This window comes from Solanum lycopersicum, chromosome 6 (genome assembly GCF_036512215.1).
Source record: "Solanum lycopersicum chromosome 6, SLM_r2.1".
In the NCBI taxonomy this organism is placed as follows: domain Eukaryota; kingdom Viridiplantae; phylum Streptophyta; class Magnoliopsida; order Solanales; family Solanaceae; genus Solanum; species Solanum lycopersicum.
Window position 1 is genome coordinate 2,075,461 of NC_090805.1, and position 17,756 is coordinate 2,093,216.

General features: G+C 30.0%; 2 protein-coding genes and 1 long non-coding RNA gene across 4 annotated transcripts; 1 reads left to right on the forward strand and 2 right to left on the reverse strand.

Moving 5' to 3' along the window:
• Positions 1 to 206: 206 nt before the first annotated feature.
• Positions 207 to 2,631, forward strand: LOC101263520 (large ribosomal subunit protein uL14). Its single transcript, XM_004240431.5, has 4 exons — positions 207 to 338; positions 1,712 to 1,996; positions 2,201 to 2,242; positions 2,384 to 2,631. The coding sequence occupies exons 1-4, from the start codon at positions 326 to 328 to the stop codon at positions 2,464 to 2,466; spliced, it is 423 nt and encodes a 140-aa protein (XP_004240479.1). The 5' UTR covers positions 207 to 325; the 3' UTR covers positions 2,467 to 2,631.
• A 612-nt stretch (positions 2,632 to 3,243) lies between these two features.
• On the reverse strand, positions 3,244 to 7,687 carry LOC104644351 (uncharacterized). 2 transcript variants are annotated; one of them, XR_741803.4, is made up of 2 exons: positions 7,182 to 7,687; positions 3,244 to 4,249 (listed from the first exon to the last, which is right to left on the reverse strand). It is a non-coding gene; the product is annotated as an uncharacterized lncRNA (long non-coding RNA). The 2 variants fall into 2 exon arrangements; XR_011221618.1 differs by having other exon boundaries at positions 3,244 to 4,294.
• Positions 4,980 to 7,196, reverse strand: LOC101264430 (pentatricopeptide repeat-containing protein At1g09900). Its single transcript, XM_010323511.4, has one exon. The coding sequence runs from the start codon at positions 7,002 to 7,004 to the stop codon at positions 5,145 to 5,147; it is 1,860 nt and encodes a 619-aa protein (XP_010321813.1). The 5' UTR covers positions 7,005 to 7,196; the 3' UTR covers positions 4,980 to 5,144.
• Positions 7,688 to 17,756: the final 10,069 nt, after the last annotated feature.

The window sequence follows — 17,756 nt, forward strand, 5'->3', positions numbered from 1 at the left end:
TTTTGGATTTGAATTAAAAAAAATGTACCACATAAATTGAGATAAACTTACACTTTTTTCCTACACTTGATGATCATGAAAAAACCACTAAGGTCAAAAATCAAAAATTGTTAATCTCGAGTTTTTTTCCCACGATACAAACGGAATCAAAAGTTCAATGGGCCAATCAACAATAGGCCTCAAAATTAAACCTATCAATGGGCCTACCAAGCCCAACTGTAACTGGACCAGCAGCCCATTACTCTACAGCAAAACCCTAAAACTTCATATAATAAAACCCTAACGCCTCCTCTTCAATCATTCTCAGGTAGAGAGAAGAGCAACAATGTCGAAGCGAGGTACAGTTCAATTTCTATCGTATTTTCATTGTTTGATCTCAATTTGATTCAAAATTTGAGATTTTAGAGAACTTTCATGTCATATAACTCATTATTACCTGAGAAACCAAGTTATTTAAGTCATATAATTCATAATATACCTTGAATTTAACATATTCTAATATTTCATGTAGTTGTGATGTAGATTAGTGTATTGGTTGCTTGATTTGTTAACCATAGTATAGTGAAATGAGCTGAGTAGTTTGGTTTCATGTATTTTTCAATTTGAAGAATTTTTTAAGTAACATACCTTAGAAAGACAAATTATGTGTAGTTATTAGATTGAAATGAGTAGTCTATAGTGGAAGCGGTATAAGTTTTTCATGTAGTCAATCTCGCGGGTAGTTTAGGAGCGTGACTTAGTTAAATGTATTATAATGAAATGAGCTTAATAGAGTGGAAGATGTAAAAATGTGTCATTTAGTTTGCCTCGATTAGGTTGAGACTGAAACTTGACTGATTGGTTAATTAGGTTTTAAAATGTAATTAAGTACACATTCATTCAAACGAAATTGTTCAGAAATGCAAGGAAATAAAGGAACTAGAAACGAAGATAGTAAGCCTCCATGGACAGAGCTCCGATCCTGCAGACAGAAGGTTTAGGTTAGAAGGAAGAAGAGAAGAGAGTCTGTTAGAAGAGAGAGAAGAGAGGACGAGAACAATACCAATTTGATCAATGATATCTTCTCTTCCTGGTGGTTGCTTTTAACTGTGACTTGAGCTGATGTGAGTGTTACCGGCGTGGCGCAAAGGTTCCACTAGGAACAAGTTTAGGATGTGGCTGAGTTTGCCAGTGGTAGCTGTTTTACTGTAATTAGAGTGGAATGGGGAGCCTGTGTGGTTAAAATATACAAATGTTTCATATAGTTGTCCCGAGTCCTGGCTAGTTTAGCATTGTGACTTAGTTGACTGTATTATAATGAAATGTGCCTAATAGAGTGGAAAGTGTGAATATGTTTCATTTACTTGTCCTCGAACTAGTTTCAGATTGAAACACGATTGATATAATTAGTTATTTTAACATATATACAATTCAATTTTCTGCTTGTTGTATGGTAATTCCCTCCGTTCTCTTGTTGTTTGATCTCATGTATTCTTTGAAATTTTTTAAAATGTTACATTTGATGTGGCATCAGTGTGAGGTTTAGCTATTTAGGGAGCTTTTAATTAATATAACCTTAGTAAACAAATTTATTTTTATCGGTATTAGAATAAAATGAGCCTAATAGGAGTGTCAACTTGTATGGACATTTCATATCGTTAAACCTCACTGTTTTGAATTTGAAATGTAGCTGATTGATTGACTAATTGACTATTTTAAAATGTTATTTAAGGACGCGGAGGTTCCGCTGGGAACAAGTTCAGGATGTCACTGGGTTTGCCAGTGGCGGCCACAGTTAACTGTGCCGATAACACTGGTGCAAAGAACCTTTACATCATTTCAGTGAAGGGTATCAAGGGAAGGCTTAACAGGTTGCCTTCAGCTTGCGTGGGTGACATGGTCATGGCCACTGTCAAGAAGGGTAAGCCTGATCTGCGGAAGAAGGTTATGCCTGCTGTCATTGTTCGTCAGCGCAAGCCATGGCGTCGAAAGGATGGTGTTTTCATGTACTTTGAAGGTATATCTAGATACCCTTAATTGTTTTTGTTGTGACAGTAAATCACTTTTTAAAAACACATAAAATTATTTAATATCGATAGTGTTTCATGATATAATAAAGTCATGAAGTTGAGGGATAGCAAAGTGTGTGTGCAGCAGCTGTAAGTGGTATCTGCACAGTATATGAAAACCAGTCATCTGATGCTTCTCTTTGTTTGTACAGATAATGCTGGTGTAATTGTGAATCCCAAGGGTGAAATGAAGGGTATGTTATTTTACATTGAGTAGAGTTCATTGCTATTTCTGTTACTGTCTCTTGTTGTTCGATTATCGCAAATTTTGCAGTTACTGTTCCTTGTCTCCTTCCCTATCAGAATGTTAATCCACACTTTTCTCTGTTCTGTAGGTTCTGCTATTACTGGTCCTATCGGAAAAGAGTGTGCTGATCTGTGGCCCAGGATTGCAAGCGCTGCCAACGCTATCGTGTAGTTTTAAATTGGGTGTTTTCCAGGATTGCCAACACTGCTATTCTTAAATTTGTGTTTTTCTGAATAGTGTTCCATTTTAACTTTTTGGATATTTGAGGGATTTTTGTCTTGGGTAAAGAACTATTACTGCAGCTGGCTAATGAGAATTTTCGCAATGTTTCAGTTTTGTTTGTGTCAGCTTGCGTGCATTCAATTTATGTTTCGATGAGTTATGACATAAATCCTATGATAATTCTCAGGAACTTGGTTGATCAATCGATTGATTGTGGTGAGTATAATTGCGTTGAGGAGTTGCGATGTGATGTGTTACTTGCATTTTCTATTTTTGTTTAGGTGAGAAATGATTTAGAATTGAAAGCAAAAAAATTGCAAAAATTTGAGAATAGGATTAAAAAAATAAGCAAACTACCATTAGAAGTCCTAGGAGGACATTTTTTATCAAGGCATATTTGTTCCTTTAGGAAATTTTTGTTCCTTCTTTATTTAATGACCTTGGAGTCTGAGCTTACTTTCGCACACTTAAACTAATTTCAAATATACCAATTACAACCAACCAATAATAAATACCAAGTAATTCATAATCTATAAATTTCAAATCTCGATTCAACACAATAAATATTATTCTCTTGATATGAAATTGAGCAAGTGTAAAATTTCTTGTATAATTTTGTGGATGATAAACTATAGTTCAACTTAAGAAATTTCATTTCGTGGAGGTAGAGATGTTTCCAAAGACACTCGGCTCGTGTGACAAAAAGTGAATAGTGAGAGCAAAGGATATCTAATTCTTGTCATGCTTAGTTCAAGAGTCAACTAAATTCATAAACACAGTACATGGATTGCATACATATATGAAATATCCAATCTACAAAGGAAAAAAGGGACACAATTCATCTTGTGATACAGAGTATCAACTTGCAACTTATTTCCACATTACAAACCAGATGTACCTAGAAAATCCCTAATTCGAAAGCAGATTGAAACGCGATGACTAACTAATACCTGGAGATGGTTTGCCACGTTCCTTCTTGTAAGTCCTTCGAGTTTCATCAAGAGCTCAGTAGTTGTACTCTAAAACTGTATCACTTGAACTTGGAAGAGAAACCATTCCCTTTCAGACGAGCTGAGGATTCTGAAAATGCATGTCGATACATACAGGTGATTCTGTGTGTGATCACAAGTACCTTCTCCGAATTGTCAGACTCTCGTGAGATATATGATTGGTGATCAGTACTCTACAGCAGAAAAAAGTACAGGTAAAAGAATCTTGCAAGTAGTGGTTAAGTCCTCACTGTTGATGCAGTTCTATGAAACAGCCAAGGCGACATTTTTCTCGTCTGGAGAAACCAAAGCAGAGGGGGGTGAATCAGTGGCAGAGTGATTACATCTTCTTGAAGGACGGGTAACTACAAGCTCAACACCAATGGATCCACAAAATGCAACCCTGGAATAGGAAGGTTCAGAGGGGTCTTTAGGAACCATACAGGCGACTGGATATTAGGCTACATGAAGGGGATTCTCACACCACCGCTATCTTAGTTGACCTCCATGCACTTATCCAGGGCCTCCAACTAGCAGCAGAACATGAATTATTACAGCTAGAAAGTAGTATTGACTCAACCAAAGCCATCCACATGCTCACACATGGACACTTGCCGTACAATAACATTATATGGGAGCTCCAGTGCCAACAGATGTATGTAGGGAACAGAATAGGGGGCTGGACATGCTGACAAAGGAGGAAGCGAAGTGCTGCGTTTATGATTTGGTTGTTCCTCCAATGACTGCAGCAGAAGCAATGCGGGCAGATATTTCAGGAACTACATTTCCTAGGAAAATATGCAGAGCGAAGCAATTGGCATGACTACCTCTGAATATTGTATGGTGCCAGCTATTAACTAACTAGTAAATGTAACTACTCCGAGATCAAGCCCCTTGGCCTAGGGTATACAATTAACCAAAAAAAAGCAGATAATTCTATGAACCCTCCAACAATCACATTAGCTTTCCACTACACAAAGCACACTTCGTTTACCAAGAATTCCCTTACTTCCAAAATGCCATAAATTTCTGGACTTGAAACTACGATATTCCCAGAGAGAAATGGAAACCATATAACAATCAATGATCCCTAAAAATGCAAATGACACAGAAATGTACATGAAAATTCAATTGTAGTTCTTTTAAACCATCATCATATAAACTTTATACCTTTATGAGCAATAAGCTAAACTATTAAAACAACATACCCTGTGAAATCCCATAGAGAGGGTATGGGGAGTTTAGAGTGTACGCAACCATACCCCTACCTCGTGGAGGCAGAGAGGCCATTTCTGAAAGACCCTCGGCCAATAACTTAAACAACATTCACTAAAATGTCTCAAAAAATATGTCTCCAGTTCTGCATAACTTTCATTATTCATCAATTTTCTCCAAAAGAAAGAATAAAAGATGTACGCGTCAACAATCATGGGGTATAGAAGTACACTAGTTGAAAACAAAGTATAATGATCATTATCAAACAAAATTAACTTTCACTTCATATATCTAGCCAACAGAGGGGAATTGTTACATATTGATGCGAACACAAATGCTTTTGTGAGCAATTAACAGAATACATCCAAAAAAAAAAACGGACACTAAAGAGGTTGATGTTGGAAGTGAAAGTATGCTTAGAAACTACATCTTAACCACCACCTGTTCAGCAGAACTCTTCTTCACAACTCCTCTAGAGCACAACTCATTCAATAACTCCAAAGCCTCCTCTGCTAAGCCTTCATAAGCAATACCTTCAATTAGAATAGTGTATGTAGATTCGGTAGGTTTGCATCCCTTTGAAATCATATAAGCCAAGAAGTCAATTGCACGATCTGTTTGACGAGCTTTACACAGCCCCAACATAATGGCATTGTAGGTTATAGCATTGGGCCGGACATCCAATCCTTCTATGTCGTGAAAGAATTTAATGGCTTCATCAACTTTTCCTTCCCTACTAAGACCTGCCACAAATGAGGAATAGGTAATGATATCAGGTTGGAGACCTTTCTCTCGCATTTCATTCAGAAGTTCAATGGCAAGTTCAGTTTTCCCAACTTTGGATAATCCATCAATCACTGTATTGTAAGTGATTAGAACTGGAGAACAACCTTTGTCACTAAGTTGATTGAGGATTTCAACTGCAACATCAACCTTACCGTCTTTGCACAAAGCCGTGAGCAATGTATTATAAGTCACGATATCAGGGTAACAACCCCTACTCACCATAACTTCCAAATACTGAATCGCTCTATCCATTTTCTTCTCTTTGCAGAATGCATGAAGCAATGGATTATAACTCAAGGAGTTTGGAGTACATCCATACTTAGGCATCTTCTCCAATAAATCGATTGCCCGTCCCAACAGTCCCTTTCGGCATAAGAAATTGATCAAGATGTTAAACGTGACAACACTAGGAGAACAGCCTTTTCTAACCATATCAGCCAAAAGCTTCTCAGCATCCATCCATCTACCTGTACTACACATACTACGCAAAATTATATTGTGGGTTATCACATTAGGTTGGCAACCATAAGATGGCATATTATTCAGAAATTTGATTGCTTCGTTCAATCTCCCTTCCTTACAAATCCCATTTATAAGAACATTATAAGTTACTACATCAGGTACACATCCTTTACTCCTCATTTCATCCAAAAGCTTCATCGCCTGCCCAACACCACTTTCCTTACACGTTGCTTCGATCAAAATTGTATAGGTGATCACATCAGGGTAACACTCTTTCTGCAACATACGGTCAAGAACATGCATAGCTTGTTTCAGTTTCCCACTGTCACATAAGCTACGCAAAATAGTATTGTACGTGACAACATCAGGTGCAACACTCATTCGATCCAATACCTTCAACGCATTATCAATTTCACCCGACTTACAATAACCACTAATCAACACATTGTAAGTGATAACATCAGGAACAGCCCCAGAATCTTCAAGAATCTCTAAAACTCTCGTAGCCTTCTTCGTTTGCCCGATTCTACAAAACCCACGAATCAAACTTGTACATGGTATAATATCAGGTATATCCCCACGATACACCATACTCTCAAGATGCTTAAAACTTTCTTCTAATTCCCCATTCCTAACCAACCTACGAAGATAATTATTACTCTCAAATTCTTCAATATTTTCAGACACGCTCCCATTTGTCCTTTTCTCAACACTTGATAACCTACCATTTGTCGTCCCTCCTAAAATAGCAAAAACCTTATTTTGTCTCTGTTTCCTCAACTGGCCCACAAGCAAACTGTTCTTGCATCTCCTATTACTACTACTCCCGAATCCCCTTTTCTCAACACTCGATAAAGTTTCAATTTTTGAAACAGGAAAAACCTTATCTTGTCTCTGTTTTCTCAACTGACCCACAAGTAAAGAACTGTTCTTGAACCTCCTATTATTACAGCAATTAACAGTGATATCCTTACGAGTAGAGTGAAATGAGCAAAACCCTTCATGGGTTTGCTTCGTTGGTACTATTAACTCCATAAGAACAAGTTTACAACAACAACAAAAAACTAGAAATAGTATACACTAAATACCGGTCATTCTACACTATATGGGCAAAAAAGAAATTCTTTTTTCTACTGCACAAGTATAAAATAGTTGTTGTTTTTATCTATATGAAGATTATTAGTAAGCAAAAAGATGAAAAAGTAAGCTTACTCGGAGAAGAAGAAGAGAGCAACAGAGCTGCCGGTGTTTTTATTTTTGTTCTTCTTTCTTATCCTCTCTGGGTTTTTTTTGTCTTTACAGTGAAACCAAAGCCCAATAAGAGTTTTATTGGGCCTCAAACTAAATTGTATCTTTGGGCCTTAGGCCCACACTGATTTTTCAAGGGGAAATTTTCAAAATGTCAATATTTTAACAATTAAGAGGGCTCATTAGCAACACCTTTAATATTTAGTAAAAATGTAAAATTTTAGTTTGTTATGTATCTTATTTATGCTTTTATTATTTATTTTTATTTAAAGTATATAATTATTTAATAACAAAAGGGAGCAAATCAAGGGAGAGAATATTTTAAAAAAAAGTAACGATCACTTAATTTTATCATCAGTTATATTTTCAAATAAAATTTAAACTTTATTCTTTTTTTTCTCCAAAACTTTTAAATTTAAATTTAGCTAATTAGTCAAAAAAAAAATTAACTTATTTAGTGATAATATTTATATTTTAATAATATTAGTAAACATGTCAAAAATGTCATTATTTTAAAAATAAATAATTATTCTGATATTATTAATATTTTCTCTCTCATCATTTATACTTTTTTTCTCTCTACTAGATGACACATTTTCCTATATTTATGTAATTGGATAGATATTAATATCATTTTAATTTTTCTCTCTCTTTTCTTAAGCTTATCAATTTCTATCTCTTACTCTCTTCCTAATCCGAATTTTTCTCTTTTTTCTTACTCTTCTTTTCAATTTCTCTCTTTAACATTCTTCCAAATCAATTCCACATATTTTCGATTCAATATATTAATATTTTCTATTATTCTCATTTAATTACGTTGCAAGATTTATTTTGAAGATTAACATTGATTTAGATATTATGTTTTCAGATTCCTTATTTATTTACTTACTGAATTTAGTGTTTTTTTTTATATGTTTTGTTGTTCTTAAAACATTTTTAGGGTTTGAGACTACATAATTCTCTCTTCAATGGACGTTTTCAAGAGAGTTACTAGAGGTCTTGGACAAAATAATCAAAGTTCTTCCGATTTTTCATAATTTAATTTTTTTTCACTCAAGAATTAAACAACAATGTAGGTTCCGCTTCTAAATCTAAGGAGGATATACGATGTGAAAAAAATGCCTGAATCCATTAATGTGCAAAATCCCACACAAATTCCTAATCATGAAGTTGAAGAAGACCAATTTGTTGGAGAAGAGGTATTTTTTTTTGGCATGTTATGTGTCTTGCATGTTTGGTTTAATTTGTTTAGTAATTTTTAAGATTCAAAAAAAAAAAATCATGTTACAATGCGTTTGGAAGTGTATATGGAATTTTTATTATGTTATAGTTAGTATTTATTTTTGTATTTCATATATTTATTGTATTTTGTGTTATGTTTTTTTTTTGTGTGTGTTAGTTATGTCAATGTAACACATTATATGAGTTTGATTGTGTATATTTCATAGTTTTAATGTTTTTTGTATTCATAGATTTGAAAGTGTATAAATTTTGTTATTGTTTTAGTCATTATGTATTTTTGTATTTCATTGTTTTATTGTATTTCGTATACATAGATTTGGAATTGTATTTCATATATTTAATTCATTTTGTATTCTTTTTTTTTGTGATAGTTATGTCAATGTACCACATTTAGTATTTATTTTTCTATTTCATAGTTTTATTGTTTTTTGTACTCATAAATTTGGAAGTATATATTGAATTTTGATATTGTTTTAGTCAGTATGTATTTTTACAATTAATAGTTGTATTCGTTCAGAAATTATGTTGCATTGTTTCTGAATTTAACATTTTTTTCTAACTTGTATTTATTCTAAAGGTATGTCAGACCAAATATTCAATTATTTCTTTTCAATTTTATATTTCATTCACTTTTTCATCATACTAATTTTTTGTATTTTATATATTATTATACTAAATTCTAAATAAAAACTAGAATAAATAGAAATACAAATAAAATACATATTGAAATGAATACATACAAGATTTTTGAAGAAAAAAATAACTATATAGGGAAAAAAATATATGAATACAAATATATTTATTAAATGACTATATAGATACATTCGTCATACCTATTGGAATGAATACAAACTAATAAAAAACTATAATAAATATAAATACAATATATTGTGGAATGAATATAATTTTAAAAAGATAAAAATTCTGGAGAAAAAAAAAGAACAAAGTTTAAATTTTATTTGAAAATATAACTGATGAGAAAATTAAGTGATTGTTACCTTTTTTTAAAATATTCTCTCCCTTGATTTTCTCCCTTTTGTTATTAAATAATTATATACTTTAAATAAAAATAAATAATAAAAACATAATAAGATACATAACAAACTAAAATTTGACATTTTTACTAAATATTGAAAGTGTTGCTAATGAGCCCTCTTAATTGTTAAAATATTGACATTTTGAAAATTTCCCCTTTTTAATTTGTATAAATTTTAAAAATCTCATAGCGTAAGAGTGTAATTACCTTCTATTCCTTATTTTCTTTTAATTACATAAATTTCATATTTTTTATATATTCTGGATACATAATTAAGAAATCCGAATACATTATTGTTGATACATTATGTATCCATCATTTGTGACACTTATTAAGGAAAAATAAAACTGAAAATTAAATTAAGATTCCATAATATCCACTTGTTCCGCTAATTAAGGGAAAAAAATTAAATATCAAATTAAGATCCCTTCAATTGTGTTATTCCATTCTAGATTATCGTCAACAATTCAGTCATACAGCGTAAAGGAACCAAAAATTTTAAATTTCTTCTCCCTTTTCATTGAAGAACCTTCAAAATTATGAAGCAACTCTCATGTTAAGAAATTGACAGAGAGCCAAATAATGATTCTGATCGATCTTTGCTTGAGAGTGCAAAAGGTGGCAGTAAGGGTCTTTCCGATTTCATCCAAGAAATCTCTACTTTTGAAATTGATATTTTGGAGCAACTAAATACACCAGTTAATTCAAAAGCTTTTTGATCAACTGGGTACTAAATGCTAATCATTGTGAGAGTTGTATCTATTTGTGGTTCCTTCATACTCCATTGAGAAATCTGCGGTTGCGACTTTCTAATTTTATATGCATCTATTCAATGAAGAATGTGTAACAATTTTATTTTTAAGAAATAAGTAAATAACAAGTTAGTGACTATAATATTTAGATCTCAATAGCATGTATGAATTGATTCTTCTCTCTCAAGGAGTTTCTTACTATCCATTGTCATATTTATTGTATCAATTGTTGGTTATTGGTTGTTGATGTATATCTGATAGACGTAGTAAAGTGTGTATAAAAAGATGTGTCGGATACTTATTGTATTAATTCGATATTAAAATTAATGATTAATGTATCTTGTTCTTTTTTGCGGCTCACTATACTTTTTTTTTTTTGAATGATACATGAGACATTAGCTGCTTTGTAGTGAATTATCATATAATGTATCGCTATTTTAAATATTTACAAGTTGTAACATCTTCTGAATATATTTTTTCAGTGAGTTCCAGAATTTATTTTGAAAGAAATTGTGTTGCTACCTTGATACAAAACGATGTCTGGATGATTAAGGAATCACCGAGGATTAAATCCAAATAAAAAGTTAAGAATACACACAAAGTGTCGTGGACGTTGTGGACAAGAAGGTCAAAATAGACGAACTTATACTTTCTTTTCCAAAGATGGTTGGAATGATGTTTCAATTTGATAATTTTCAATTTATAGGTTTTTCATGGACACAATAATCTACACTACAACATATTGTACATGCTTATGAACTTTTGATACAATAAACTGAAATATCATTATTCAAAATAAAAAAAAAATTCTTCAACTTTGTGTACACTTCTGATTGATAATAATTTATTCACATTATTAAAATATAAAATTTTGTGAATCTGATATAATATATAATGTTTTACATACACTATTTATATAACGTATGATTTTATTTTTGATAATAATGTATCTGGAACAACATGATTGTGAAAAGTGATGTTTACTGTAATAAAGTGTAATTTCATAGTAAAAGAAAGCAATGTTATGTTTCAGTTCATTATGTTATGAATTTGATACATGTTTTAAGGAATTTCGAAGCAAATACATCTTGTCTTTGTGTTTTTTCAATTTACAAAAGTTCTTTAAAGTTACTGTCATTCAAATACATCACATTCATCCAAATACATAACAATTGATACATTAGATAACTTGACATTTTAGATTAAAAAGGAAATTAAACGTAAAATTAAATGTCAGTTTCTCAAGTCATTCAAATCAATTTGATGTCAATCTTTTCAAAATAGTAACAACTTCAAACAATTCAAATTTCAAATTTTCTTCTTTCAAGTCTCTCCCAGATTGTAACATAATTAAAAAAATCAAAAATAGTAGCAAAGTATCAGATACATTAAGTATTAATCAAAATTTATGTATCATACCTAAAAAGTTAGTGCATGATGCATTATATTATCTTATTTTGTTTGAGAATATTATGTTCTATAAAAGATACAGTAATATTTTTTTTTCATGTGATACATAACATATTGGTGAGTTGATACAAATGAATATTGTTATAAGAATATTAGTGTTTACGTATCAACCATTTGATAATGTCTACATATACATGACATCCTAGTTGAATAAGTTTGAGCGTATGTATCTGAAAAAGTAAAAGATAATAAAATTTGTAATAATTATGTATCAAGTACATAATTATGAGCAAGATATATCTAATTTGCATTTCCATGAATCAAGGTTATGTATCAAGATTAATATTTAAACACGTGCATGCTGAAATTACAATATATCATAATGTTAAAACGAAGACATCATACATAATTTAAGAAACCAAAATAACTAAATACATTAAAAATCTGAATTCATATGCATAAAAAAAATAAAAAATATCAACAATTTAATCTCGTGAAAGAAAAAAAATCGTGATTAAGAAATCATTCTACACTTTCTCCTTTGCTTTGTATCAACTCCCACATCTTTTTCCACTTTCAACAATGGCGTCATCCATATATCTCACTCTAAAGTCCTTATTGGAGCCACCAACAACTCCACCTTCTCTCCCTTTTTAGGCGTTTTTTCACAATCGATTTTGAAGTTGAAGATAGATCATTCCTCGACTAAATTAGATAATAATATTAAGTAAGTTTAGTTACTCTCAATACTAAAAGAAGGAGCATCGTCTCTTATATATCAGGAGATAAAAAATAAGAAAAAAATGAAGGATAATACGAAGAAGCAGAAACACTATTTTCGAAACTACCTTATCACCAAAAATTCAAAAACAGAATGAAAACTTAAAACTAAAAAAAGACAATAATATATGCATTGTTTGCATATTGCTTGATAATAAATCTCATGATTCATTTTTCAGTAAGAAACATGAGAAACTGTTCATTAGTAAAAGAGAACAAGTTGAAAAATAAATTTTTGTTATTGAGTGTTTGATGCGGCACAGAAGAAAATAGTACATATTGAAAAGTTTGAATTTAATTAATAGGAGAGAGAATCCTTTCCGAAATCAAATTAATATGAAAATTGTAACTGATAAACATGTGGAGTGAAATTAGGGAGAGATTAAAGGAGTTAAAAAGGCAGTGGATAAATTTGATTTGGGTGAAAATATTTATGTATATGAAAAATTGAAGAATTGAAGAGAAATAAGGAATTTATGTAATATTTTAAAAAGTAAGGAATAATGGAAAATAAGAAAAGGAAAGTTGTGTGTATATGTATTTATCCTTTAAATTTTGTATAATTTACATAAATTCATAATATTAAGATTTAATTATATTGTTTCTTTTCAAATTATAAAAATTTCTTAAAATTTATGAATTTCTGATATACCATTGTGGATATATTAGCAAACATCCGAATACATAGGGGAATGGTATATGTGAGAGGGGATATAGATGTATTAGAGAAGGGATAGAAAATCTGAATATATAGGGGGGATGTATCTGAGAGGAGATACAGATATATTAGCGAGAGATAAATTAATTGTATTTTATTGTATTCAGACAATTATATTTGCCTTTTCGTATCCATTGTATTTGTATTTTGTACCAGTTGTATTCGTGGTACAATGAATACAATATGTTTTTAACTTCACTCCTTCCTCTCTCGATCATGTTCGCCTCTTTCCTCCCGCTCGACTCTCTTCTCCTGATATGTAGGTAAATACAATAGTTATTGATACAATTGTGTTCATTTTGGTACAACTCAGTTGTATAAATTGTATTCGCGATACAACTTGATACAATGAATGAAAGAATACAACATGTATTCAATCTATGCCGCCTCTCTCCTCTTTCTTCCAGACCTCGCCCGCCTCTCTATATTCAGTTCACCTCTCTCCTTCTAATATTTAGCTAAATAAAATAGTTTTTTTATACAATTGTACTCATTTTGATACAAATTAGTTGTATCAATTGTATTCATGATATAATCGGATACAACGAATGAACGAATACAAGATGTATTCCCCTCTCTCTTCCAGTTCTCACTTGCATCTCGCCTCCCCTAACATATAATTATTGATGGTGTCAAATCAAACCATAATACAAAAATGAACCGATGAATTATAGTAAATAAAAATTTTGATAGTAAAAGTCAGAATTTCTCTTGCCTTCCGTGTATGCATGAAAATTATTTAGTTAACCTTTATTTTTACTAACACACTCTTATAATATCATATATTTATATAACAGAGAACCATAGGTCTACCAACGTGCCGCTATCATAAGCAAGAATTTCCTTTTAAATTTATTTATTTTCAAAACTAGCCTTCATCTTTCATGAAAATATGTGACTTTTATGGAAAAATTTTAACTTTAATGAAGAGTTGTGACTTTTATGAAAAATTATGACTTCAATGAAGAGTTGCTACTTCTTTCAAAAGTTGTGACTTTTATGAAAAATTGCGATTTTAGTGAAGAGTTGCGAATTTTATGAAAGGTTGTAAACTTTACGAAGGGTTGCAACTTTTCCAAATAGTTGTAACATTTCTGATAAGGCACAATAAACATTTGCCCACACTATTCTTCGTTGTCTATAAATAGAAGAACTTTCTCTCATTTTAAGACAACAAAAATCCTGATCTTCTTCTTTTACCTACACAAAATTAAATATTCGCGTATTTTGCTCCTGTTGAGTGACTTACTGACACCGCTATTTTTATATCAACAAGTTGATGAATAAAATTGTTCCATCTTGAGAGGATGTAATTCTTTAAACCTCTGGTGTTGGAGGAGAATAGTTTTCTTAAGGGACAATGTGCATTCAGTAGACTCTATTTTTTTCTTTCTGTTTCATTTTGTTTTTACTTATCTTAGTATGTTTTTTTTACACTCAATAATTTATACATATGATGTAATTGTTATTTTTGAATACATGTTTTAAACTCTATTGTTATGTTTCTGTGGAATTATTGTTTTCGGTTATATTGAACATATATACATATAGTACGTATATTCATCGTCCAGAAAATAATTATTATACCCAGTTTCAAGAATTTGTGTTTTGATATTCTATATTAAATTCTCTAACTTAAAAGTACTATATATAAACTTACATATTATCTATTTTTACATAGATATGAAATTTCTCACTTATCAATTGAAGAAATTCATTATACAAGTTCAAAAGTTATGCTAATTTTTTGCATGTTCAAGCGTAATTTCTTTTTTGGATATATTAACAAATTTTTGAATTTTCTCCTAAGACACATATCATAATTATATAATTTATGCAACTTAATTTTTTTTTTAATTACGAAATGCTTTTGTATAATTATTGTTATTTTCTTCTTTATTTTCCTTTTAATGTTGATTAAAGAACCAATGAAATTTTTTCTACAATAATTCATTCATTAGAGGTTATTGAGTTATGTGATAATGACAAATAATCAAATTTATGTTGAAATATTGCTAATCTTTTTTAAGAATCTACTTTCTCATTATTTTTAATGTATGAATATTACTAAAAAATTATTTACAAATTCAATGCAATTTTACGCGAACAAATTACCTAGTTTAATATAAATTTTAATATTAAACTAGGTAATTTGTCCGTGTGAAATTGCATTAAACTTGTAAATATTTTTTTTAGTAATATTTATACATTAAAAATAATGAGAAAATATTTGTTAAAAAATATTAGCAATATTTCAACATAAATTTGATTATTTGTCATTATCACATAAGTCAGTAACATCTAATGAATGATTATTCAAGAAAAATAAATCATTAGTTCTTAAATCAACATTAAAAGAAAAATAAAGAAGAAAAGAAGCATAATTATACAAAGGCATTTCGTAATAAAAAAGTAACATTTAAGTTACATACATTATACAATTATGATACGTTTCTTAGTAGAAAATTTAATTTTTTTTAACATATCCAAAAAAGAAAGTACACTTGAACATGAAATTAGCATAACTTTTGAACTTGTATAATAAATTTCTTCAATTGATAAGTGAAAATTTCATATCTATGTAAAAATAGATTATATGTAAGCTTATATATAGTACTTTTAAGTAAAAGAATTTAATATAAAATATCAAAATACGAATTTTTAAAACTGAGTATAATAATTATTTTATTTATAATAAATATAGGTACTATATGGTATATATAGGGATAAAAGAATTTTAAAAGTAAGGTAAGTAATTTCATATAAAGAAAATAAATCCAAGAATTAAGGTAAAGGTAGTAATTTGAATACTTTCTCAGTTCACTTTTATTTGGTATATTGTGCTTTTTGAAAATTAATTCGATTAATTTTTAAAGTTAAATATGATATTTTAAAAAAAATATTTAGATATACAAAAACTATACGAAAAATACTATAAATTCTAATTTTTCGAATATCAATATGATGAAAAATATATCATAAATTGTCAGTCAAAGTTATTATTATTTGACTCAAAAAAAGAAAAATATGATAATTAAAAATAGAGAGGAATAGTATAAAAAAGGTGAAATTAAGAAGTAAGGTAACTACTTAATAATATCAGCTCATATTATTTGTTCCCATAATATAATAAGGAAACAAATTAATTTTTTCATTTCCATTTAAGGTAACAAATCTCAAAACTTTATTCCATGTCCCACCAACTGTCACACATATTAAATAAAAAAAATATATTGTATTTGCTCTCAATATATAATTTTTTTAAAAAGATTATAATTTTTGAAATTGAGAACCACCTTACAATTTTTTGCTCTCTTAAATTTGGTTTAATCATGGCAAAGTCTAGCTATAAAAAATATCGTATCGAGAAATACAAAATAAAAGTCAAAGGAATGTGAAATTCGCTAAAAGGCGTATAAGACTTTTAAGAAAGAAAGTGAGTTCATAATACTTTGTGATAGTCCAAATGCTATCGTGATTGTGAATCTTCCAACAAATCAGAGTCGCATATGTTGGAGGACTCACAATCACCACAATACTTAGACTATCACAAAGTCTTGATAGTTTACTATCCTTCTTAAAATATCAAAACGTCTTTTAGAGAATTTTACATTCCATTACTTTTTATTTTGTATCTTCAATACAATTATTTTTGCGGCTAGACCTTACCATGTTAAACCTGATTTAAGAAAGTAAAAAATTGTAACGTTGGTTCTCAATATGAAAATGTATAAATAGTGATAAAATCTTAGATATCAACAATAACAATGTAAAAGAAAAAAATACAAAAGTAGAATATTAATTATACCTAGCTCAAAACTTGATAGCTCAAAATACCCCCTCCCCCCTTTCAATACAATAGTTGCTTTGTAACTTGTAAGCAGCAATAACTTAACAGTTGAATTTATAGGAGAAAAAATCTTATAAGTAAGGTAAGTAATTCCATATTATTATTGTTGATATTTTATCAATATTAGATTTTGAAATTGAGAACCACCTTATAATTTTTTACTTTCTTAGATCAGGTTTAATCATGGTAAGGTTTGAGTACGGTTTTTTTTTATTGAGAAGATACAAAATAAAAGACAAAGGGATGTGATGAAATTCGCTAAAAGGCGTATGAGCCTTTTTAAGAAAGAAAGTGAGCTCTCAACACTTTGTGATAGTCTAAGTGCTATCATGATTGTGAATCCTCCAACAAATCATAGCACTTACACTACTACAAAGCGTCCATAACTCACTTTCTTTCTTAAAAAGGCCAGTACATCTTTTAGAGAAATTCACATTGCTTTGCTTTTTATTTTGAATAATCTTGTCAATACAATTATTTTTGCGGACAGACCTTACCATGATTAAACTTAATTTTAAGAAACTAAAAAATTGTAATGTTGATTCTCAATATTAAAATGTATAGATAGCGATAAAATCTTATATTTCAACAATAACAATGTACAAGAAAAAAAAACACAAAACAAAAGTAGAATATTAATTATACCTAGCTCAAACAATAGTCATCCTCCCTGATATGGCTCTTCTCAAAACATAGCTCAAAATACACTACTTCAATACAATAGTTGCTTTGTAACTTGTAAGCAACAATA

Excerpts from the sequence above, each read along its gene's own strand:
- LOC101264430 (XM_010323511.4), bottom strand. The coding sequence starts at position 7,004 with ATGGAGTTAATAGTACCAACGAAGCAAACCCATGAAGGGTTTTGCTCA.
- LOC101263520 (XM_004240431.5), top strand. Across the intron at positions 1,997-2,200 it reads TGTTTTCATGTACTTTGAAG|ATAATGCTGGTGTAATTGTG; the intron begins GTATATCTAGAT and ends TTGTTTGTACAG. Across the intron at positions 2,243-2,383 it reads TCCCAAGGGTGAAATGAAGG|GTTCTGCTATTACTGGTCCT; the intron begins GTATGTTATTTT and ends TCTGTTCTGTAG.